The sequence below is a fragment of the Lithobates pipiens genome, unplaced genomic scaffold (genome assembly GCF_037356315.1).
Source record: "Lithobates pipiens isolate NorthernLeopardFrog02 unplaced genomic scaffold, aLitPip1_a1.2 Scaffold_16, whole genome shotgun sequence".
Lineage (NCBI taxonomy): Eukaryota > Metazoa > Chordata > Amphibia > Anura > Ranidae > Lithobates > Lithobates pipiens.
This window is the reverse complement of record NW_027507748.1, coordinates 319360811-319387059: the sequence shown is the minus strand read 5'-3', so window position 1 is coordinate 319387059 and position 26249 is coordinate 319360811. Positions and strand designations below refer to the sequence as shown.

At 48.3% G+C, this 26249-nt stretch overlaps 1 protein-coding gene across 2 annotated transcripts in view; it reads right to left on the bottom strand.

Moving 5' to 3' along the window:
• OSCP1 (organic solute carrier partner 1) overlaps positions 1–6540 on the bottom strand; it is a 35338-nt gene extending 28798 nt beyond the window's left edge. Inside the window, exons 1-2 of one of the 2 annotated variants that reach the window (XM_077481680.1) lie at positions 6275–6540; positions 984–1013 (exon numbers count right to left, since the gene is read on the bottom strand). In XM_077481680.1, coding sequence (XP_077337806.1) covers positions 984–1013; positions 6275–6386 — 142 coding nt within the window. In that variant the 5' untranslated portion in view covers positions 6387–6540. The remainder of the gene's footprint in view (positions 1–983; positions 1014–6274) is intronic. The other variant, XM_077481681.1, reaches the window with a different exon arrangement.
• Between the last annotated feature and the right edge of the window lie 19709 nt (positions 6541–26249).

Below are 26249 nucleotides of genomic sequence, written 5' to 3'. Positions count from 1 at the left end.
AACCATACCAGGCCACATGCCTTAAACAGGGGGGGGGGGGGTGCTTTTTGGCAGGCAGACCTTGGGAATAAAATAAATAAAATAAAAAACCCACAACATGTCCCCCGGTGTAGATCCATCAAAAAAATAAAATAAAAAAAGAAAACAGCCTGCTATGCCATCTGACAGTTCATAAATAGCTAAAAAGGCGTGGATACCTGACAACGTCACTTGGTGGCACCGCCCCCTTGTGACATCATTGACTGTAAATGCTCCTAAATATTAGCATTTTTATCCAGCGTTTTTATTTTTTTGTGGTTTTTGAGCGTCTAGTGTGCATGGACTTATAATCTACCTCCAGTTTTCCTGCTGCAATCATTACTAGTGCAAACATGAATACAAGTCGTTCTCAATTGGTGGCAAAGATGTTCAAGAACCCTTGCCTCCAGCATTCATTTATGTCCATTTTATATGGTAAGTGGATATACTACTATCCATTGTCTGCAGGGTACTGCAGTTTTTATCCCACAGCACCTGCATTATTTTGTTTCATTTATCAAAAGAAGGACACAATATGGAGCATGTACTGTGCTTTAGCTATAGTAAATAAAAGCTTACAAAATAAATAAAAAATGGGTATAAAAGTGCACAGCACACCATGGTACTACATAGAGGGTTCAAAAGAAGTTGGCGTATTTCCTGTTAAATGAATCCTCTACAAAGGCCTTGAAAGCAAGAAAGATGAATGTCTTGCTAGAATTTCACACTTTCAATATCCATATGTATTGGCCATTTTCTGTCAATTTTAAAATGTTGTTAAAAAAGCAAAATGTTGGAATGTAATATGAAGAAGTTATGTCATTCTCTTGCCCTACTCAACTAGAAAACTAGCCAAATTGGCCACTAAGCATTTACTGAGCACAGCACTTTAAGCAATAGGTATAAGCAACAAGTCAGCAGTAAATAAATTAAAGTGGAGCATTTTGTTTATGAGTGCCCCCTACCTCGCTTTCTTTCCTCATCTGTCCAATCATCTATGCAGGGTTAGGTCAGAAAAGAGAAATTGGCAAATTAAAATGTGGATTTGGAAAATATAGGCTAATTTTACAATCATGTGAAAATGTAGGTACACCCCATCTGCCAACTGATTTAAAAAGAATGTCAAATGATTTTAAATCAATCATTCCACTGTAAATAAAATAAGTGGAGCCATACAAATTGTTCAATACTGACCGACCCAGCAAATTCAGCCCAATAATTCACTCTGATGCTAAATGATAAAAGAAGGTTCCAACAACCCCAACATTTTATAACATGGTGTCCTGGTAGCTTTTGGAAAAGTTGGGGTCCAAGTGCATGTATCTTCAATCAGAACAAAAATGCATCAATTCAACATGCATGGGAGGCATGTTAACCGCTTGCCAACCACTTAACACAGATACACTAAGGCAGAATGGCACGACTGTGCAAAATCCCGTATGGGAACGTCGCCCCCTTTAAGAGCCACCAGAGGGTGTGCGCAAGTGCTCGCTGCACAGCGGGGGACCCCAATGGCTATGGGAAGCGGGCGCAATTGCATGCACAAGAGCCAGCATGGGGATTTGTGTGTAAACATACAAATCCCTGTTCTGTCAGGGGAGAGGAGACTTATTGTTTGTTCCTACTAAGTAGGAACAATAATAGAAGTCTATGGCAAAGTGCAGCTTATCTGCAGGAAAGCCACAGGTGCACTGCGCTGGTCCTGCAGTGTGGGTGAACCTTAGCGCATCAGTGTGAAAGCAGCCTCAGGCCCCTTTCACATGATCAGTCTGATCCAATCAGACCCTCCATTCACCTCTATGGAGAGGCAGATGTAAATGGACTTGTGTTTACACCCACCTACCTCCAATCCGATCCCCTAAAAAAAAAAAAAAAAAAAAAAAAAACAGAAGGGCAACCGTGCCCTTCCATCTGGGCAGATCAGATAAGAGGGCATTTGACAGCATTTTAGCCAGCAAGGGTGAATTGGCTTAGTGTATCTATGGCCAGTGACAGATGTGTTGGGGTGTCATGGGCTCTTAGGCACACACTACTTGTATAAATTAACCCCAATGCTTTGTTAGAGCAGCTTTTAAAAGTAGAAGTCAACACTAATGGCCTGTACACACTAAGAAAATAAGGTGAAATTTCAGTTTGAGGAACAACCGTACGATTTTCTGGATAGTGTGTACACAACTTAACAGCCAATTCCGACCTTCCGAATGAAAATTTCTAAAAAGAGACAAACTCCAAAATGTTCTAGTACGGGAACATAATGAACGATTTTCGTTTAAAGCGGGAGTCCACCGGGACTCCGCGTTTTTTTTTTTTTTTTAAAGCCAGCAGCTACAAATACTGCAGCTGCTGACTTTTAAATAGTGACACTTACCTGTCCAGCGCGCCCGCGATGTCGGCACCCGAAGCCGATCGCTCGCTCGGCTGCCGGGTCCCGCCGCCATCTTGGGTATGGGAATCAGGAAATGGAGCCTTTCGGCTTCATTTCCCGGTTCCCTACTGCGCATGCGCGAGCCGCGCGGCGCAATCCGGACGGTCCCCGCTGCCTCTGGGAGCTGTGTGTTTCCCAGCAGGCAGCGGGGCACTTGCTGAAGGGGGCGGGCGCTTGCGGAACGGGGGCGTAACGTACGCCCCGTTCCGCAGAGAGCTAGCCCGGAAGTGGGTGCAGTTACCTGGATTATCCAGGTAACTGCACCCCCCTCCCCCCTGAAAGGTGCCGATTGTGGCGCCGGAGGGGGGGGGGGGGATTCCGATGAGCGGAGGTCCATTTTAGGGTGGACCTCCGCTTTAATGTGTACGGTTTTAGTATGAGAAATGTCAGATACGAAAGACTGCGCACGATTAGAAACAAATAACAAAAAAAACAAACAGAGAGAAAAAAAAAAACAAAACAAAAAAAAAAAACCTAGGTCGTATGAGAATTTTTGCACATTATTTCTATCCTCAGTTCCGGCTTACTGTGAAACAGAGGAAAACCGTCCAATCATTCGCCTGATTTTCTCATAGTGTGTACAGGGCTTTAAGTGTTTGTAACCCTAACTAAAAAAAAATAAAAAAATAAAAAAATTGCTCCTTTTCCCTTAACCACCTCCATACCAGGCACTTTCCCTCCTTCCTGTCCAGGACAATATTTAGCTTTCAGAGCTGTCGCAATTTGAATGACAATTGCGCGGTCATGCAACACTGTACCCAAACTAAATTTTTATAATTTTCTTCCCACAAATAGCGCTTTCTTTTGGTGGTATTTGATCACCTCTGGGGTTTTTAGCGCTATGAAACGAAAAAAGACCGACAATTAAAAATAAATAAATAAAAAACTCATGGGCATTGATAGGCAGCACTGATGATGAGCTACTGACAGGCATAACTGAGTGGCACCGATTATCACTTTGATGGGGCACTGACAGGCACTGTCACGAGTTTATTATGGGGACAGGCTGGCAGGTGTTGGGCACTGATTGGCAACTGATAGGCATCTTTTGATGGGGGCTGTGCTGATAATCAATGTGCTGATTATCAGCACAGATCCTGCCTCTGACAGGGTGAGCCGTCGATTGGCTCTCCCCGTCAGCATGAACCGAGAAACGACGTTTACCGGCACTTCCTGGTTCACGCGATGATCAGCTGTGATTGGTCACAGCTGATCATATGGTAAAAAGCCTCTGTCAGAGGTTTCATACCATGATCGGAGTTATGGTGTGTCAGACTGGCACACAGTAGTTCTAATCAACGCGCTGCATGCCCCTGTGGGTTAGTGACGGCTATGTTATCCTGACCACGTCTGGTCAGGATATCACAACCACTTTCCTGCTGTCGTTATGCTATATGGCGGGCGACAAGTGGTTAAAGCATGTTCTGCAGCACAGTGCTTGTCCTGTGTAATTTGGCCCCCTGTATAATCTTAAATACCTGGCTGATCCTCCCAGTTTCTGCCCCCCTCTGTAAACTGACCATGGTTTATCATGGCTGCAGAGCCCTAACACCGTGGTCAGTTTAAATGCCTCCGTCATCCCGCTGTCTCTCCTCTGTACTCCTCTTCCCTCCCTCCCTGCCTGTCAGCTGTATCAGTGCTGCTCTGCTCCCTGTCCCTTCCTGATGCTATAACTGTGTCATGATCATACATTTCCGTGTTAAATAACGTTATGTGCCCACTGTATCCTGACCCCCTGACATGCCACATTTGGCATGGCATTTTTTTTTTGGGGGGGGGGCACGAAGACCTAGTTTTGACAGGCAGAGTTGCTGTTACAAAACATGGGGCCCTATACAGCCTACCTGGCAGGGCCCCCCTCAAATATATTAAAACATCTTCACTAAAAATATACTAAAAATCATTCTTAGCGGACACAAAGATAACAGAGAAGCTGTATGAATTAGCCATTTTTTTTAATTGTCTTTTGAACAAAAACATTATAATTAAAAAAAAAAAAAAAAAAGGTTTAAAAGTTTTTAAAAAATAAATTATAAATTCAAAAATAATTACAAGTCTGTGGATGCAAATACTGGACTCAGGAGTGCGCCCGAAATGTAACCCCCCCCCCCCCCGGGAGAACGCTTCTCCTAGGGGGTTATCTGATCTGGGGAGGAGCCATGAGCCGCCGGGGGACCCCAGAAGAGGAGGTTCCGAGCCACTCTGCAAAACGAGCTGCACAGTGGAGGTAGGTATTATATGTTTGTTATTTTAACTAAATAAAAAAACGATCCTTTACAATCACTTTAAAACAATACAGGGTTACAATTTGTTTTTTTTTTAACGGGACAGGGAAGCCGACAGCGGTGTCTCTCCCTACATCAGCTGAAAGTCGGTGGGAGGGAGAGAAACTGTTTTTCAGCTGCTGCAAAGAGATGCACAGGGCATCCTGTAATTGCCCCTCCCTTCCGACCGCACTGATTCCCTCTGCTGTATGGGCCCCCCTGTGTGCCTGGGCCCCCTACAAGAGGAATGGTGGTCTCCCTCTTATCAGCGGCCCTGCTGACAGGTACTCAGCTCCCACTTCCACCCGTGCCACCTAGGAGACTCCTCTTCTCCCCCTCCCTCCCTGTAATCTTCTGGGACAAGTCACAGAAGATTGCCTGGCCATTCAGGACACGCATCGTATTTTCTAATCATTGATGGGAGAAAAAATAAATATGTAGGAGCACAAGAAAAGAAAATTCCCAGAAAGAAAAGAAGATTACCAGCCACAAAAATCGCTTTTCTGTAGCAACATGAGGTAAAATTGAAAGCTTTGTTGGTTGAATTCCGAAAGCAATGGTGGCACCCTTGGATCTCAAAATGCACTACATTTCTGATTTTCAAAAGAAAATTTCTGCGAAATTTGACCGCGTATGGCTAAATATACAGGCATTCACGATCTAACACTAATCTAACCCTTTAAATAAGAAATCGATGTACATACCTTTTCTGAAACCGCTCTGATCCGGTCCCACGCTGAGCTGTGAGCGGCAGCTTCTCTGTGTCTGTGTAGGTGTGTGCAGAGGAGGCAGCCGACACCGGAAACCCCATAGTAAGTCTATGGGTGACATCACTTTCACGTCCATTAGGGGAGCACGGTGCCACCCCCCTCATCCATGCGTCTGGCCCCCTGATCTACATGCAGGGCGCTGAATATATGGATTCCAATGGGGGGGGGGGGGGGTTTTAGAAGCACGTGATTAGCGCCAGAGGCTCTAACAGGCTTTAAAAAAGAGTGGGCTCGTGATGGGAAGCCCACCCAGTCGTGTGACAATTGCGAATGAATATTCTCTACTGTAATACTGATTCTCCTCCCGTCCGATCAGGAAGCGGGTCATGAGACCTGTCACCTGATTGGCCGAACGGAGATCCGATTGGATTGGCCACCAGAAGGAGGAGGAGGGAGGAGGCACTGGGGAACCGAGACAGCAACCACCGCCGCCAAGAGCACTGATGGGGTAAGTGCAGGAGCGCCCGTAGGCAGCTATCTTCTGTACATAGCATCCGCCTCAGGTAACAGGACCAGAGCTGCAAAAAAAAAAAAAAGTGTGTAGAGCGATTTATTCTTTATATGTTAGTGTTAGATCATAGATGTCTGTAGATTTACAGATTTTAGTGTTAGGGTGGATTTCCACTTTAAGAAAAAAAAAATGTTTGTGCTGAGAGTTATTTCTATGCTGTCACATGTGATGTGTCTGTGCTGGCCCCATACTAATGATTCCCAGGGTTCAAATCATCCAGGGGCTCCTTGCTGGCACACACCCCGAGTATGGGCGAAGAGAAGCAGCCATATTAGCAACCGCTCACCTTTCTTGGCTTTGTCTGGAGGGATGTTCTGGGCTCGGAGGCGTTGATCCAGGATGTAGAGCATCTCTCCCCCGAGATTGATGAAGAGCAATGGAAGGGTGCGGAGAGACATGGCTGGGATGAGGGACGAGCCAGGCACAGATGTCAATGGCCGATGGAGACCCGCCGATCGGGGCTTCTTTCCCCTGACAACACAGGCCCTGTTCTCCCTTACAGAGGCCGTAGACGCCGCCGCACGGTTACTAGGATACCGGCTCTGCCAATCACAGCGCCCCGCTAAGACGGCTTAAAGGGGCGGTGCCTTATCTAATAGAATAGCCGTGCTCACACCTACACCGTGTTCGAGCCTTATATACACTGCTAAATCATTCAGCACGCAATCTACTGAGTGATTTCTACGTAGTTCATGTATACAGAGTGATTTCTATATATTTCTTATATACAGAGTGATCTCTACATATTTCATGTATACAGAGTGATTTCTACATATTTCATGTATACAGAGTGATTTCTACATATTTCATGTATACAGAGTAATTTCTATATATTTCATATATATATATATATATATATAGAGTGATTTCTACATATTTCATGTGTAGCCCCCTTCTCCTGATGAGCAGACACTATTGTTTTTTTCAAATTTAATTATCTGAAGCTATAGTTTGGCTCAGAATAATTTCTCTAAAGTTCTGGTTTCTGTACCAGTCCAGTTGGGTTGCACTGATTCCCACCTGACCGTAGGTGTCGCTGTCACCGTCAGTGGGTGTGGAACAGCAGCAGGCTGGATGCATTGAATACCACCTCTTGCTCAGAAATGGCTCAGTGGGTGTGATTTTCCTGCTGTGCATTCTCGGAGAGGGTATTTAAGGTACCAACGCCATTTTTCTGAGTTTGTTTTCTGGGGTCCGTGATCCCAACCCCAGGGCCCTCCTGGCCTGGGATCTGTGTTGCATGGTCTTGTGCCTCGGGGCTGGCCGGAGGCTTTGCAGCTGAGAGTGTTGGCCCAGGAATGTCTTGGGGCCTGCTGATCCAGGGGTGGTCCTGTGCTGTCTCACCTACGGGGAGAAGACAAGGAAAGCTGAAGGATCCAGGGGAGGACTTTTCAAGTGGAGGACCCAGCGCAAGGCTGGTGTCTCTAGAGGAGCCTGGAAACTCAGTTTGAGGACGCATCCCAGATGAATATCCTTACAGTATCCCCAGCTCAGCTGAAAGAATCTGGTACTGTATGGTAGTTCTTTCTAAAAACTCTCAAGAATCTCTAAGTTCGGTTAACAAGTCTGTGGCAGAGACTTTGATTGACATATCATCGGCTGCTAGGTCAAGTGAGAGGGGCCTATCCGGTGACTGCTGGATCCAATCTGTGGAGCTGTTTGTCCTCTGGATCTGACTGATACCTCTAACCTGCAATTACTAGGTGCCTGAACTCCCCCTTATCCTCTAACCGTCTATTGAAGGACTGTGTCTTGTGTCTTTCTTTGGTATTACCCCTAAATAAATCTTCAAAAAGGACCATGTGTCTAATATATCTTCATTTGGGCTTTTTTCCACTGGACTTTCAAGGGACCCCCCTAGGATGAAGAAGCGAGCAGAAGAGGTAATGGTAAGCCCGAATAAAACCAGCAGCTCCTTTGGGGGGGTTAGTGTTACATATGGGGGCTTGTGTGTCCGGGATTTGCCGTTGCTCTCGCAATTCAAGGAAACTGTTTGAAGTCTACACGATAGAGGGTTCTGGACTGTGCCATGTTTTATTCATAAGGGGCTAATTGTGGGTTACTACTTGGCGTGTGAGCTGTGGGCGGAGTCAAGAAAAGCCCGCGAGTTATGTGACCAGAGGAGCCAATAGGAGGAGCTTCTCTGTCTATTTGCTGCACGAGGCACCACGGGAGACTGAACACCATAGAGAACGTTGGTAGACAGATGATGTTTGGGACTATTTGAAAGTGCCCAAGCCTTTTAGGAAACCAGGATGTTCTTCTACCATGGATGATTGTTTCACCGGGTATCTTCAACACTGGAGTTATGGGAGACACATCCATGCAGACAAAATAGTTATTTGCCGGCCTGGAAAGGACAAAATTGTTTACTTTATCACTACTGTGGATGCCAAGGGGAAAGCCATAACGTTGCCAGATTTTACTGATCGCTGCATTAGTGTCACTGGTGCCGCTAGGTAGCTAGTTATTTTTTTTAGGTTCACCGCCAGGTTTTTATAGCATTAGGTACCCCCATATACTACCCAATAAAGGTTTTAACCCCTGATTGCCCCTAGAGTTAACCCTTTCACCAGCGATCACCGTATAAGTGCCACTGGTGATGCTGGTTAGCCAGTTAGTTATTTAGGTTCCCCGTCAGGTTTTTATATAGCGTCAGGGACCCCCATATACTACCTAATAAAGATTTTAACCCCCTGATTGTCCCTAGTTAACCCTTTCACCGCTTTTTTTGGCCTTCGAAACTGTGATAGGTAGTGAGGAGTGAAATCAAAAATTTGCACCCTTAGAAATCCTGAAGGCAGTAATTGGTTTTCGGGAAGCCGTACGTGGCTAGACTTTCAAAAAGTCCCACATATGTGGTATCCCCGTACTCAGGAGAAGCAGCAGAATATATTTTGAGGTGCAATTCCACATATAACTATGGCATGTGTGAGCAATATATCATTTAGTGACAACTTTTTGTAAACTTTTTTTTTGTGTAATTATCACTTGGGACAAAAAAAAAAAAGTATTCAATGGGCTCAACATGCCCCTCAGCAATTTTCTTGGGGTGTCTACTTTCCAAAATGGGGTCATGGGGGGTTGTGCTGCCCTGCCATTTTAGCACCTCAAGAAATGAGATAGGCAGTCATACATTAAAAGCTGTGTAAATTCCAGAAAATGTACTCTAGTTTGTAGACGCTATAACTTTTGCGCAAACCAATAAATATACGCTTATTGACATTTTTTTTACTAAAGACATGTGGCTGAATACATTTTGGCCTAAATGTATGACTAAAATTTCGTTTATTCGATTTTTCTTATAACAAAAAATAGAAAATATCTTTTTTAAAAAAAAAATTCAGTCTTTTTCCTTTTATATCATTAAAAATAAAAATCGGGGGGCGTGACCGGAAGCCGTTCTGAATGGCTGCCTGAACCTCCAGCTCTCTCCCAGCCCGAACTTTTTGGCAGAATAGGGGACACCTCGCTGCACTTTCATGGGCAGATCCAGGACCACTAGATCCGCGAGATCCAGGGGTACAGAACAAGCCCCGCTGAACTCCTCCACGGACCTCAGATCGTTCTTTCCGCCCTCGGACATGTCTCCCGGCGGGACGGACAAAATGGCGCCGGCGACTTCCGCGGCCCGCTCCCGGACACCTCCGCTGCCTTCCCCGCCGGCTCAGGCACTGCACAGGGACCCGGAGAGCCTCCAGCGGGACCCGCAGGGCGACCTGGACGTCCCTTATACGCAAGCCGCGGTGAGTTCTCCCCACTCAGCCTCATTGGAGATGCCACTACACGGCGCACGGCCCGCCATATCCGGCCCTCTTCCCCCACAATATACCCAGTGCTCGGATGCATACCCACAGCTGCTCAGAACAGCACCAGACCCGAGTACCTCTCTGGGGGACCCCGGCTCCCCAGCCTCATCGGATTACTCCGCAGACTACCCAGCCCTCTCTGCTCCTCTAATCCAGGCAGGCCGTATGCCTCAGGGGCCTGGGGGTAACCAGGTGGATGGCAGAGGCTGCATGAATGGCCCACCTGTACCCAAGGCACAGAGACTGTCGCACACACAGATCCCACACCCCCCAAAGGGACAGGAGCCACCCTTCCCCACCTCTGCCCAAACGGTGCAATCTCCAGTCCCCACGAGCTATGACACAGGGCACAGGCAGGGCAACGTACCCACAAGGTCCCCGGCATGGGGGGATTCCTGGAGACACACCCCGGGACTGATAATCGCCCCCCAGAGCGGCGACGCCGCTCACCCTGGGCCCCCACCTCCTCATTCACCCCCACACTCAATGTCGGGAGGAATCTACCCTGCACACCCGGAGTGGCATTCTTACCTGCAGGCGATACCCACTAAGGAGGATTTCAAGCGGCTGATTGCAGATGTACAATCCACATGCCGCACAGAAATACAAGTCTTGCAGTCTGGCCTAAAACACCTAGCAGATCGGGTGGAAATGGCCGAAGAAGAAATCCAAGAGTCTAAACTAGCGGTCCACAGAACCCAACTCCAAGGCGCTGAACACCGTAGCATGTTACGAGACCTGCAACGCCACGTGGAGGACCTGGACAACAGGGGGTGCAGGAACAACATCCGCGTCAGAGGGGTACCGAGTCGGAGGGGCCTGAGGACATCCAGTCCATTCTGCAGACCGTGTTTAACAACCTCCTGGGGGAACCTGCTACTAACCGCATTGAGATGGACAGGGCCCATCGGGCCCTACGTCCCAAGAATCTTGCCTCCAAACCCAGGGACATCATTTGTAGGGTTAACTTCTACCATACCAAGGAAGAGATCATGCAACGAGCACTCTTGGCTCGCAAAGTGACATTTCGCGACACTCATTTGCAGTTGTACCCCGACCTTTCCTGGATAACCCTGCAAAAGCGAAGGCTCCTGCAACCCCTGCTACGCATCCTTCAGGACGGCAACATACCCTACCGCTGGGGATTCCCTTTTTGTCTCACAGCGAAAAATCAAGGAAAATCCGCTGTTCTGCGATATCCTGAGGACCTGAATGCATTCTGTGACACTCTAGAGATCTCCACACCCCAACTTCCAGACTGGGACTTGGTAGCTACGCAACCCCCGCCTCCGATAATGTGGCAGAAGGTCCCCTCGGCAAACCGTTCCCGGCACACGGATACATCCCGTAAACCTGCCAGACGCAAGACCGGTGACCCCACAGGCACCCCTCCCCCGGGTCCACTTCACTAGTAGAACAGTCACCCACGCAAGACTATGAATGGATCTGTCCTGGTCAATTTTGCATACACTTTTCCTTTTTTTTATTTATTTTTTTATTTTTTTGTTGGTCCCCCCTAACTGCCTTAAATTTAATGCCAAGTTTACTTAATGGGCACGTCTCTGTTGAGACTCGAGAGAGTGGGAATTTTTGCGCTCTCCTTTCCGTCCCCCTGTTGAGTGTTTATGCTCACTTTAGACTTACAGTTTTTTTTTTGTTTTTCACACCCAGCCAAGGGCTCCCCGGTGCTCCCCCAGCCCATCCCCCACGCGGGAGGGTAGGTGGAACTCGGGGAAACCGTACTGACCTAGGCCGGAGAGCCTCCCAAGGTCAGATGCTTACTGTTGCCTTGATTAATCTGGTTCTCTTATGTGCTAACCTCTCTCTCTCTCTTTTCTTTTTGCTATCCTCCTTATCCCCCGCCTCCCCCCCTATCCCAGGTAGCTCACTGTGCAGATCGCGGAACTTCCTTGGTCCTCCTCCTGATGTGTGCCCGCTCCTGGCCGCCGTCTTCAAGACCCTCGCAACAGGTAAGATACGCTCCTACTCCTTCCCCCACCTCCTCCTAACATGGCCAAGATACTCTCTCTAAATGTCCGAGGCCTAAACTCCAATAAGAAAAGGCATCTGGCGCTGAGGGAATTTATGCAGTCAGGCGCAGACATCATATTTGTCCAGGAGACTCACTTGGATAAGGGGGGCACCTTTGCATTTGCCTCCAAACATTTCCCCCAGAACTACCTCTCCCAGAGGCGGCTCTCTAATTAGGCAAATTAGGCGATGGCCTAAGGCCTCGCCCTCTCAAGGGCCTCGCCCTCTCAGGAGCCTCATCACCGCCTAGTTTGCCTAAAGAGCTGCCTCTACTATCCTCCTGCATCAATCCTAGTACAGTCAGCGCAGGGGAGCTTTGTGCCCGCCTCCTTCAGTTTACAAACAGTCCTCCTCCTCCTTTCTGCTCTGTTACACCACGCCCCATGAGATGACTGCCCAGTCTCCATTGGAACAGCCGACAGACTAGCAACTGCCCCGCCCCTCACAGCCCCGCCAGCAAATGATGTCCGTCCCTTGAGCAGATATCTTGTGCAAAGGCTGGGTACAGCTAGCACCTCAGCAGGATTGCGAGTCCACCCTCCTTCCAGGGCGGGGCTTCTGTGGTGGAGGCGGAGCCAATTCCAGTCCTCTCGCTGTAGCCTGTCTGTGTGCAGCCGACTGACTACTGAGCTCAGTGAGCTGAGGATGTGCTGACCGAGCTGTGAGGGGACAGAGCCTTTATGTGTGAGGTACATGTGAATGGGGGGGTGTGTGCATGTCACTAGGGGGGTGAATATGTGATTGGAGGGTACATGCATGTGACTGGGGGAGGTGTGTGCATGTGAATGGGGGGTGTGTGCATGTCACTAGGGGGGGTGAACATGTGATTGTAGGGTACATGCATGTGACTGGGGGAGGTGTGTGCATGTGAATGGGGGGTGTGTGCATGTCACTAGGGGGGTGAATATGTGATTGAAGGGTACATGCATGTGACTGGGGGAGGTGTGTGCATGTGAATGGGGGGTGTGTGCATGTCACTAGGGGGGGTGAACATGTGATTGGAGGGTACATGCATGTGACTGGGGGAGGTGTGTGCATGTGAATGGGGGGTGTGTGCATGTCACTAGGGGGGTGAAAATGTGACTGGGGGTGTGTGTGAATGTCACTAGGGGGTGAACATGTGACTGGGGGGGTGTGAGCATGTGACTGGGGGGGGTGTGTGCATGTCACTAGGGGGGGGTGAACATGTGACTGGGGGCACATGTGATGGGGGTGTGTGTATGTGACTGGGGGAGGTGTGTGCATGTCACTAGGGGGTGAACATGTGATTGGAGGGTACATGCATGTGACTGGGGGGGTGTGAGCATGTGACTGGGGGGGTGTGAGCATGTGACTGGGGGGGTGTGTGCATGTCACCAGGGGGGGTGAACATGTGACTGGGGGCACATGTGATGGGGGTGTGTGTATGTGACTGGGGGAGGTGTGTGCATGTCACTAGGGGGTGAACATGTGATGGTGGGAGGTGTGTGCATGTGACGGGGGGAGGTGTGTGCATGTGACGGGGGTGGTGTGTGCATGTGACGGGGGGGAGAACATGTGATGGGGGAGGTGTGTGCATGTGACGGGGGGAGGTGTGTGCATGTGACGGGGGGAGGTGTGTGCATGGGACGGGGGAGGTGTGAATGTGACTGGGGGGGTATATGCGACAGGGGGGGAGCATGCAACGGGAGGTGCGAATGTGACTTGGGGGGATACATGTGCCTGGGGTTTACAGTCAGGTCTGCTCAGTCCTCTGCCAGTGTCCCAATGTGCCTGCCTGTGATTGACAACCCGTGTCCTCCTGACCTGAGTCCACCCCACCCTCATCCCCAGCCATCCAGGGCTCCACTGCGGTGGTCGGGAGGTCCCAGCTCAGTCCAGTGTGATCCTCAGCCAAGGTGGGCAAGGCGCTCTTCATTCTGCGCTGGCACTGCTCATGATCGGCTTCTCTGTGGCTATCTCCCACCAGGAGCTTTTCCACTATGAGGAGTCCGAGGGGACCTACTGCTGCACAACAGGGATGATGAAAGAGACAGAGCACTGACACCAGCACTGAGAGAGACAGAGCACTGACACCAGCACTGAGAGAGACAGAGCACTGACACCAGCACTGAGAGAGACAGAGCACTGAGAGAGACGGAGCACTGACGCCAGCACTGAGAGAGACGGAGCACTGACGCCAGCACTGAGAGAGACGGAGCACTGACGCCAGCACTGAGAGAGACGGAGCACTGACGCCAGCACTGAGAGAGATGGAGCACTGACACCAGCACTGAGAGAGAGCACACTGCACTGAGGTGGAGTGCCCTGACACCAGAATTGGGAGCGTGTCAGCACTGACACCAGCTTTGAAATAGAGGACACAGACGCCAGTACTCTTAATATGCAATTCAATTTTATTGCTTGAATTATTTTTTCCCTTATGAACATGAGTGGGGCCTCATGTCTAAGTTATGCCTAAGGCCTCACAAAGCCTGGAGCCACCTCTGACCTCTCCTCAGGTCCTTACAAACGAGCGGGTGTGGCCTTACTCATTAAACGTGGGTCCCCATTCACAGAAAGGGAACACTATAGTGACCCTCATGGCCACTTCGTCATTCTCAAAGGACGATGGCGAGATCAGGACATGACCTTATGCGCTTTATACGCCCCGAATGTCAAACAGTATAGATTCCTATCGAAAACGTTCTCCCGACTATTTCAAAATGACCACGGGCTTTTGGTGGTGGGGGGTGACTTTAACCTTACCTATTCAGTGACTGCTGATCACCATGTGGTGAACACCCGGACATCTCCGGCTCGAGCCCTTAGGGACTCGAAGCTGTTCCGCCAACTCGCTAGACGCTATGCTCTGTTTGATGCTTGGAGGGCTCTTCATCCGGGGGATCGGCAATACACTTTCTACTCACCCCCCCATCGAACCCACTCCCGCATAGACTATTTTTTTGTTAACAACTCTACACTTAGAATCACGCGGGAGGCCTGGATACTACCAATATCTTGGTCAGACCATGCCCCTATCATGCTCACCCTTGATATGGGTTCCCCCACCCCAAGACCATGCAACTGGAGATTGAACACGTTCTTGCTTCAACACCTCCCGTCCGTTTCTGAGCTGACCTCCACCTTGCAATTGTACTTTGCGGAAAACAATACCCCAGACATCTCCCCTTCTACGCTGTGGGAGGCTCACAAGGCGGTTATACGGGGCAGGTGTCTGGCACTATCGTCCGCCATGAAAAAGGATGCCAATGCCGTAAGGGTCCGTACAGAAAAAGAACTTAGAACCCTAGAACACCGACTGTAACAGACCCCCACTGTGCCCCTCCTTAGGAAAATCACGAAACTCCGGACTATCCTTAGTGACCTTGCATTAGGCCGTGTAGAAAAGGCTCTGCTTAAACTAAAGCAAACTTACTGTGACAAAGGCAATAAAGCGCATTCCCTGCTGGCAAAGAAATTGCGGGAACACACCCTCATGTCCACCCCCCACCAAGTTAGAACAACTCGGGCTCCTTATTGACCCACCCCAAAGATATAGCACACACATTCGCAGAATTCTACACAGAACTTTACAACAATCCTGACATACCTTGTAACCCTCCCTCTCCCGACCTCTCCCTGCGTATGCATCAGTACCTTGAACGTAGTGGAGTCCCGCGACTCCAACCTGCTGACCTGGCAGCCCTGAATGCACCGATCACAGACGAGGAATCAGAACGGACTATCAAAGCACTCCCTCCTCGTAAATCCCCGGGTCCAGACGGACTGCCTTATGAGTATTATAAGGCTTTCCTTTCCATTCTGACTCCCCATATGTGCAGAATCTTCAATGCTTTCCTCCATGATACTCCTATACCACCAGACATGCAACGCTCCTTTATCACGGTGATCCCCAACCCAGACAAAGACCCCATTTTATGCGCCAACTCTGACCTCAAAATTTTCACGAAACTACTTTCCACCCGCCTGAATGTAGTCCTTCCATCCCTCATACATAAAGACCAGGTGGGCTTTATCCCACTCAGGCAAGCGGGCGACAACACCAGGAAGATCATCGACCTGGTGGACGTGGCGAACAGGGAGAGCTCGGCGTCCTTGCTACTCAGCCTGGATGCCGAGAAGGCCTTTGACCGTCTTGGTTGGCCCTTCCTGATCGCTGTGCTCCGACATGCAGGCTTCAGGGGACCCTTCCTGAGGGCGATCCAACATCTCTACACTGACCCTACAGCCCAAGTGAGGACCCCCTTTGCCCTATCCAAATCATTCTCTATAACCAACGGCACACGGCAGGGGTGCCCACTCTCGCCCCTGCTGTTTGCGATCTGTGTAGAGCCCCTAGCCGCTACAGTCAGAGGCAACCCAAGCATTAGGGGAATACCGGTCAGGGGCAAGGAGTTTAAAATCTCACTGTTTGCCGACGATATCATCCTTTCCCTGACCCAGCCTAGGGTGTCCCTTCCCAACCTCCAGGCTGAACTGGATAGCTATGGGGCTTTATCAGGATATAAAATTAACACATCCAAATCAGAGGCTCTCCCACTAAACATCCCGGAAGCCGAAGTTTCGCGATTGCAGGCAAATTTCTCCTACCGTTGGAAGAGTACCTCCCTGAAATATCTGGGAATACACACCACCCCAAAGTTTAACACGCTATATCAGGAGAATTTCCCTTCCCTCTTTCGCTCGGTTAGAAATTTGATCCAGTCCTGGAGAAAACACAGAATCTCCCTCCTAGGCCGGATCGCATCAATAAAGATGACGATCCTCCCGAAATTACTCTATCTATTTCAAACGCTACCCATCCCGGTTCCTTACAAACATTTGAAAAAACTACAATCGGACTTACTCAAATTTGTGTGGAACTACAAAAGGCATATAATACCCCAATCTGTCCTGATGTCAGCCCGCTCGGATGGTGGACTAGCCTTTCCCAACCTCTTAAAGTACTATCAGGCGGCACAACTCCGTGCAATAACATCATGGTTCACTCAAAGATCGTACAATAAGTGGACAGAAATTGAAAAAATCTGGATGGCCCCTGCCCACCCAAACAGCCTCCTGTGGAGTGCAAATGTGGAGGTGCCCCCCCGAACGCCTGTTGGGACCTATGTCCCAACTTCGCCGACTTTGGCGTAAGCTGGCGCCCTCACATGCTCTATCCTCAGACAGGTCGCCTTTAACTTCGTTTATTTGTAATCCCTCAGTGCCGGATAGCCTTACGCACCAAATGTCATACCCCTGGTCCTCGCGGAACTTGTTCCACTATGGGAATCTGATAGACCCACGATCACGTAAACTATTACCCTTCTCTGAATTGCAGACCAAGCATGAATTACCTCGCCAGGCATTCTACAGTTACTTGCAGATTCGCCACTATGCCCTGACCATAACGCCTAGCCTACAATTCTCCCCCCCAACCCCATTTGAAAGCCTGATATTGGCGGGTACAGCTCAACGGGGCTTGATATCCAATATCTACAAAATACTGAATGTTTACTCCATGGACAATACCGGAAAACACGCATACATGCTAAAATGGGAGAAACTCCTCAATGAGGACATATCCAGAGAACAGTGGCAGGTGATATGGTCACAGGCGGCAAAAAGTTAATTCTGCACATTATATAAAGAAAATGCTTATAAAATAATCTTTCTATGGTATATGACCCCTGATGTACTCCACACCATCTATCCTAACAGCTCCGACCGGTGCTGGAGATGTCTGCAAGATAGGGGCACCCTTTTCCACATTTACTGGACTTGCTCATTAATCGCCCCCTTCTGGAACGCGGTCCAACAACTCCTGACCAACCTCTTGGGCATACAGATCCCAATGGGCCCCAAGTTTGCCCTATTGGGACTATCCCAACTTAAGATTCCCACTCCCCATAAAAAGTTAGTTCGACATATCCTCACAGCGGCACGGTGCCTCATCGCCCTAAATTGGAAAAAGAGGACCCCCCCTCCCGACGATACCCTATACGCTAGAATTAAAGATGTGGAGCTGATGGAGAGGATGACGGCCAGGATGCAGGATAGAACGGAAGCCCACGATAAAGTGTGGGAGCTGTGGCACCTTCGGGAGGACCCACCATGATCAGATGAACAGGCTACTGAGGTGAGGCACCTTTCCCCCCACCCTCCCCTTATTCTTCACCTTTACTCTCCTTCTTTCTTTTCCTCTTCTCTATCTGGAGTATTCTGTAGACTCCAACTTGTCCTTCTTACGCGATTTTTCTTTTGTTGATACACATGCTTCAAACACGTGATTGACATTTCAAGATCAGAGAAGAAACAGAACCTGGCATAGACTTCACTGTATACTGTCCTTCTCTTTGTTTAAACATTGTTTGGATATGAAAAGTATACACTCAAGTTATCTGAATGTGTATTGTACAACCTGATAATAAATAAATGTTATTTGGAAAAATAAAAATCGCAGAGGCAATAAAATACCATCAAAAGAAATCTCTATTTGTGGTAAGAAAAGGACGCAAATTTCGTTTGGGTACAACATTGCATGACCGCGCAATTACCAGTTAAAGCAGTGCAGTGCGAAATTGTAAAAAGACCTCTGGTCCTTAGGCTGACAATTGGTCCGGGGCTTAAGTGGTTAAAGAAGAGGAGAACTTCCTTTGTCTTAACATACAAGGACTGTGGGGGACTAGCTAGATAGTGTTAGGTCTCATAAAGGATGCTTCAGGTCAAGATTACCTACCGGTCACAACACTTGTATAAAGGACTTGTTCTTCAATGCTTTCGCCACTAGGTGGTGAAGGTTTGCATAACAGGCTGGATTATTGCACTTAGACATGCAGTAAATATACTGGAAAGAAAGTGTCATTTCATTTTGAAGTGAGGCTTTGCTTCCGTACTCGCACATTTTGTATGTTTGTGTTTCTTTTCTTATGTATCTCGTTTCAGGAAAGCAGCAAAATCTTCTATCAAGCTACTGGAGAGTGGGTGGTTTAGATAGAGAATGGGAGTTATGTGTTATTCTGTGGAGCTGTTTGTCCTCTGGATCTGACTGATACCTCTAACCTGCAATTACTAGGTGCCAGAACTCCCCCTTATCCTCTAACCCTCTATTGAAGGACTGTGTTTTGTGTCTTTCTTTGGTATTACCCCTAAATAAATCTTCAAAAAGGACCACGTGTCTAATATATCTTCATTTGGGCTTTTTTCCACTGGACTTTCAACGGGACCCCCCTAGGATGAAGAGGCGAGCAGAAGAGATAACGGTAAGCCCGAATAAAACTAGAAGCTCCTTCGGGGGTTAGTGCTACACGTGTATACAGAGTGATTTCTATATATTTCATGTATACAGAGTGATTTCTATATATTTCATGTATACAGAGTGATTTCTACATATTTCCATAGCTTCCAACTGTCCCTGATTTGAAGCAATGTCCCTCTTCCCCCCTCATTAGTCCCTCATTTTGATCTGATCTATATAGTTAGATATAAAATGCACTTTTTATCTTTTAAAAAGTATTTCCCAGTGCTAAGCCTTTCATTCAAATCCTAATATACTGGCTTTTGAAAACCAGTATAAAGAAAGAGTAGTGGTAAAAAAAAAAGCACTTGTTGATTTAAAATGCTTACAACACACTTTGACCTACAGGTAAGCCTAGATTAAGGCTTACCTGTAGGTCCAAGAAATATCTCCTAAACCTATACGGTTTAGGAGATATTTGCCCGAAGACAGGCACCGCTGTCTACGGCGCATGTGCCGTAGACAGCGGCGCGCAGGCGCACTGAGCGCGGCATCTTCAACGACAGAGCTGCCGCGCGTGTCGGCTCCCGTGCGCATGCACGGGAGTGACGTCATTGCGGCTTCGCCGAATGACAGCAGCGGAGCTGTGAGACCCCACCAAGAAGATGGATGCGGCGGAGTACAGGGGACAGCGGTGACTTCGCTGGCTCCTGTGTCAGGTAAGTGACACATAATGGACTACTATGCGATGCATAGTAGTCCATTATGCTTTGCCTTTGCAGGGAATGAAAGAGGAAGTAAACTCATCAGGGTTTACTTCCTCTTTAATTAACCTTTTTTTTGGTGAATTCTCCTTTAAGGGGGTGTGGCAGGGGGTGTGTCCTATGCCTTCATATATTTGCTAGTAGGTGTCCCTCATTCCCATCTCAAAATGTTGGGAGGTACGCATTTCATATATATTGAGTGATTTCTACATATTTCATGTATACAGAATGATCTCTACATATTTCATGTATGCAAAGTGATCTCTACATATTTCATGTATATAGAGTGATTTCTACATCGTTCATATATACAGAGTGATTTACATATTTCATATATACAGTGATTTACATATTTCATGTATACAGAGTGATCTCTACATATTTCATATATACAGAGTGATTTACATATTTCATATATACAGTGATTTACATATTTCATGTACCGTATATACTCGAGTATAGGCCGACCCGAATATAAGCCGAGGCCCCCAATTTACCCCCAAAAAAACTGGCAAACTTATTGACTCGTGTATAAGCCGAGGGTGAGACATGCCTGTCCATCCCTGTGTGTGTGTCCGTCCATCCCTGTGTGTCCGTCCATCCCTGTGTGTCCGTCCATCCATCCCTGTGTGTGTGTGTGTCCATCCATCCATCCATCCCTGTGTGTGTGTGTCTCCATCCATCCATCCATCCATCCCTGTGTGTGTGTGTCTCCATCCATCCATCCATCCATCCCTGTGTGTGTGTGTGTCTCCATCCATCCATCCATCCATCCCTGTGTGTGTCTCCATCCGTGTGTGTGTGTGTGTGTGTGTGTGTGTGTGTGTGTGTGTGTGTGTGTGTGTGTGTGTGTGTCCAGCCTACCTTTGTCCCGAGCCTCCGTCCCGTGCCTTGCCTCCTTGCCTCCGTCCCGTGCCGTGACTTGCCTCCTTGCATCCGTCCCGTGTCGTGCCGTGCCTTGCCGCCGCCGTCCCGTCCCGTCCCGTGCCGTGCCTTCCCTTGCCTCCGTCCCGTGCCCTCTTCGTCGGCGGCCATTGTAAAGTTCAAAAGCTGCGCCGCCGCCTTCGCCTGTGATAGGCGGAACACTGAATTTCCCAGCAGCCTGTGTTCCGCCTATCACAGACGTCGTATCATCCTCGTCCGTAGTACGAGGATGATACGATGTCCGTGATAGGCGGAACACAGGCTGCTGGGAAATTCAGTGTTCCGCCTATCACAGGCGAAGGCGGAGCCGGAGGCGCGGCTTTTGAATAGAATGGCCGCTGTCTGTCTGCTCGACACGCTGATCGAGCGGGCAGACAGCGATGACTCGAGTATAAGCCGAGGGGGGCACTTTCAGCCTCAAAAAAGAGGCTGAAAATCTCGGCTTATACTCGAGTATATACGGTATACAGAGTGATCTCTACATATTTCATATATACAGAATGATTTCTACATATTTCATATATACAGAGTGATTTACATATTTCATGTATACAGAGTGATTTCTACATATTTCATTTATACAGAGTGATTTACATATTTCATGTATATATAGTGATTTCTACATCGTTCATATATACAGAGTGATTTACATATTTCATATATACAGAGTGATTTACATATTTCATGTATACAGAGTGATTTACATATTTCATGTATTCCATATTTCAAGGACTGTCCCTAATTTGCATCAGTCCCTCCTCATTTGTCCCTGCTTTTTGTCTGATCTTATTAGATATACAGTATATAATGCACTTTTTAGCTTTAAAAAACGTTTCCCAGTATTAAACCTTTCATCTGATTTCTAAATTGCTGCTTTTGTAAATTGCAAAGGCCAGTATAAAGAAATAGTAAAAAAATAAAAATAAAAAGCACTTGTGGGTTTATCTAGTGATTTTTTTTGCATAATTATCCTTTAGGGGGCGTGTCCTATGTCTACATACTTTTACTTATCGGTGTCTCTCATTCCCATCTCGAAAAGTTGTCTTTTGCCTAAAGAGTCATCTATGAGTAAGCACTAGTAGTTACGGTGTGAAACATGTTAGCTGTTGACCCCATCTCTTGCTGTGTGGTTCTTTTTCCTGTTCGTCTATTTAAACAATACTGCATAATGACAACGTGAAATAAGTTTGTTTAAAATCTTTGCAAATTTATTAAAAATAAAAACAAAAAAATCCCATGTATATAAGTATCACAGCCTATGTTCAAACCATAAAAAAAAACAGGCACCGCTCATCACCTGGCCAATTCCATTTCTACAGTGAAGCATGGTGGTGGCAGCATCATGCTGTGGGGATGTTTTTCAGCAGCAGCATCTTTTATTCTACCCTAAACAGGGGCGGCCCATGCATTGTAGGCGCACAGGCGCCACCCCCCTAATCCCTGCCGCCTCCTCCCTATCCATGCTTCCGGCCCCCTTCAGGACGCTGGATGCATGGACTCCTATGGCAGCGTGGGAGGGGGTGTTTTTTTTAAGCACCTGATTAGAGCCTGAGGCTCTAACAGGCTTCAAAAAAGGGTGGGCTCGGGGCACAGAGAGTGCGCCCTGATCCCACCCTGTTGTGTGACCATAGCAAATAAATTTTCGCTATTTTTACACCACATTGCCTCCCTGCCAATCAGGAGGCAGGTCAGTGAGACCTGTTTCCCAATTGACCAAAGCGCCGGGCATCCTATTTGATGCCCGGCGCTTTGGCGGAAGAGACATACAGGGGGGAAGCTGGAGGATTAGACTACTCCACAGCTGCCCACACTGAGACACAGGAGGAGAGGACCCAACAGTCCGCGAGGGGAGGCAGTACTGCCAGTGTGCCTGCCCCGCGGAATTGAGGAGGAGATGCACAGGAACCATGGAGGATGTAGGAGCCATCGCCTGCCCATCCCACAGCTCGCTGCTGTCACCCGGATGGGGTAAGTGCCAGTCTGGTGGTGGGGGGGGGGGGGTCACAGTGGCTGCATATTATGGGCACAGAAACTGCATATGGTGGATACAGAAGCTGCATATGATGGGCACAGGATCTGCATATGGTGGGCACAGAAGCTGCATATGGTGGGCACAGAAGCTGCACATGATGGGCACAGAGGCTGCATATGATGGGCACAGAAGCTGCATATGATGGGCACAGAAGCTGCATGTAATGGGCACAGAAGCTGCATATGGTGGGCACAGAAGCTGCATATGATGGGCACAATGGCTGCATATGATGGGCACAGAGGCTGCATATGTTGGGCACAGAGGCTGCATATGTTGGGCACAGAGGCTGCGATTGATGGCACAGTGAGGCTGCAATTGATGGCACAGTGAGGCTGCAATTGATGTTTTTTTTCAGAATTTTTCAGAATTTTGCCCCTCCAAAAATTTTGAGCACCAGCTGCCACTGACCCTAAATCAGTAAAGGGGGGCGGATCCAGATGGGGCAATTGCCCACCCCCCCCAAGAAAATAGTGAGCGAGTGGGCCAATGGGTGTGCAGACCAGAAAGCAGGCCGACAGATCAGTGAGTGGGCTGGTGAGCGGACGAGATATCATCTCTCACCGCCTGCCCTGCATCACCGCAGTTCCACCCTCACTGTGCAGCAGTGGGCAGCAGATATATTACATCATCTCTTACTGCCCACCCTCACTCTGGGGCACAAGTGACAATCCACATTTTGTGGCAAGTGACAATGGCTGGTGGCAGGAGACGGGGCAAGTGACAACCTGCATCTGGTGGCAAGTGACAATCCATATCTGGTGGCAAGTGACACGGTAAGTGACCATCTGCATCTGGTAGCAGGCGACGTGGCAAGTGACACACTGCATCTGAAGGCAGGTGACGTGGCAAGTGACAAGCTGCATCTGAAGGCAGGTGACATGGCACGTGACAATCTGCATCTGGTGGCAGGCGATGTGACCTATACCAGGGACAGACTTCCCCTACGCTGGGCCTATACCAGGGACAGACTTTCCCCATGCTGGGCCTATACCAGCGACAGACTTCCCCCCACACTGGGCATATACCAGGGACTGACTTTCCCCCACACTGGACCTATACCAGGTAAAGACTTCTCCCCACGCTGGGCCTATACCAGAGACAGATTTCCCCCACACTGGACCTATACCAGGTAAAGACTTCCCCCCACTCTGGGCCTATACCAGAGATAGACTTCCCCCACACCGGGTCTATACAAAAGACAGACTTCCCCCGCACTGGGCCTATCCCAGAGTCAGACTTCCCTCACACTGGGCTATCCCAGGGACAGACTTCCCCCATACTGGGCCTATACCAGGGACAGATGTCCCTTACACTTTACCTATACCAGGGACAGACTTCCCCCCACGCTGAGTCTAACTCAGGGACAGACTTCCCCCACGCTGGACCTATACCAGGGACAGACTTCCCCCATACTGGGCTAATACCAGGGACAGACTTCCCCTACACTGGGCCTGTACCAGGGACATACTTCCCCCTCACTGGACCTATACCAGGGACAGACTTCCCTAATGCTGGACCTATACCAGGGACAGACTTCCCCTACACTGGGCCTATCCCAGGGACAGACTTCCCCCATACTGGGCCTATACCATTTTTCAATCACCTATTACACTTTGAGTGGGCTCCATGCGGACTTTCGAAGGCCCTGGAGCACCAGGACAATTGTTCTGCATGACAGTTGTTCTGCATGTCTCAGAGTGCTACGCAGCAAAAAAAACAAACACAAATCTCCCCTAAGGAAATGTTTCAAATAAATGGTCTCATTTAACCACTTGATCTCCCGATAGTTTTAACCCCTTCCCTGCCAGTGACATTTACACAGTGATCAGTGCTCTAGGCACAAATCATGTGACCTCTACTTCCTGTAGTATCATCTATTTGTTGATTGTTTAAAATGTGGAGGACACATGTTTCCTGTGACAGTGAAGCTCCAGCTGCAGAGATTCACAATAAAGTTCAGAAAAAAAAAGTGGCGTGGAGGCCACATGCTTCCTGTCATCGGTGGAGCTCCACTCTGCAGCCAGACCCCCCCCCCCCCCTTGCGTGCGTCACTTGACTTGAGGTTAGACAAAGTGTAACGACATATTCGGCGACCCATCATAGTTTGGTACGGAAGTGATGTTCCGTCACTGCCATCTTGCTACACCCCACATTGGTCCACAGTAAGGATACACTAAGAAGGGGGAAAGCAGACATGTTGTTACACCCACCGGAGTTTTGCATTTTACACATATTTATAACAGTAAATCAGTTTATATAGTGAAATACAGTACTTAGAACTCTATCTGACTGCTTTGATGTTGAATTTTAAAAGCAGCGATCTTCTGTCAGATTAGCAAATCTGTGAGATCAGCAGGCTTGCAGCGGCTTTTAACCACTTGCCTACTGGGCACTTAAACCCCCCTCCTGCCCAGACCAATTTTCAGCTTTCGGTGCTCTAACACTTTGAATGACAATTACTCAGTCATGTAACACTGCACCCAAATTATTTTTTTGTCCTTTTTTCCCCACAAATAGAGCTTTCTTTTGTTGGTATTTTATCACCTCTGGGTTTTTTATTTTTTGCGCTATAAATGAAAAAAGACCGAAAATTTTGAAACAAAATGCATTTTTCTTTGTTTGTGTGATAAAATTTTGCAAATTATTAATTTTTCTGATAACAGATGGCACTAGGGTTGCCACCTTTTCTTCAAGCCAAACCTGAACACTTTAGCGGCACTGGGCACATTAGTTTTCGTGGTATACACAATAGGATTATAAAAGACCTGGGACACCTTTGGGTGCCCCTAGGAGAGTGGTGGTAATGCAGCTCGTTTTAGCAAACAGTGGGTGTGGCCAAAATGCTCTGACATCACGACCCCCCCAGTGATGCCACACCTGCCCCCCGAGACAGTGGCCCGCAGCTCCCGAATGGCAACAGAATTTTGTGTGACTACAGTGGAACCTTGGTTGACTTGGTTTGCAAGCTTTGTCTCGCAAAAAAGCAGAATTCAAACTAATGGGGTGTGCATTACCTCATTTGGCCAGAGGTGTGGGGGGGCACCAATGACACTCGGAACAGTTCGGAGCCGTTTGGAAATACTAGGAATCACTCGGAAACACTTGGAAATACTTAGTTCGGGCTTTCCAAGTTCAGCCGAGCTGTCCCCGAGTAGTTGTAGTGCCCCCCCCACTTCTGGCCACATGCGGTATTGCATGCAATAGAAGTTAAAGTGGTTGTAAACACTTACAACACACTTTGACCTACAGGTAAGCCTAGATTAAGGCTTACCTGTAGGTCCAAGAAATATCTCCTAAACCTACACGGTTTAGGAGATTTGTGCAGAAAGACAGGCACTGAGCGCGCCGCGGTCAACGGCGATATGCTGCGAGTGGTGGCTCCCGTGCGCATGCGCGTGAGTGACATCATCGCGGCCTCACCGAATGACAGCGGCCGAGCAGCGAGACCCACCGAGAAGATGGATGCGCCGGGCTACAGAGGACAGCGGTGACTTCGCTGGCTC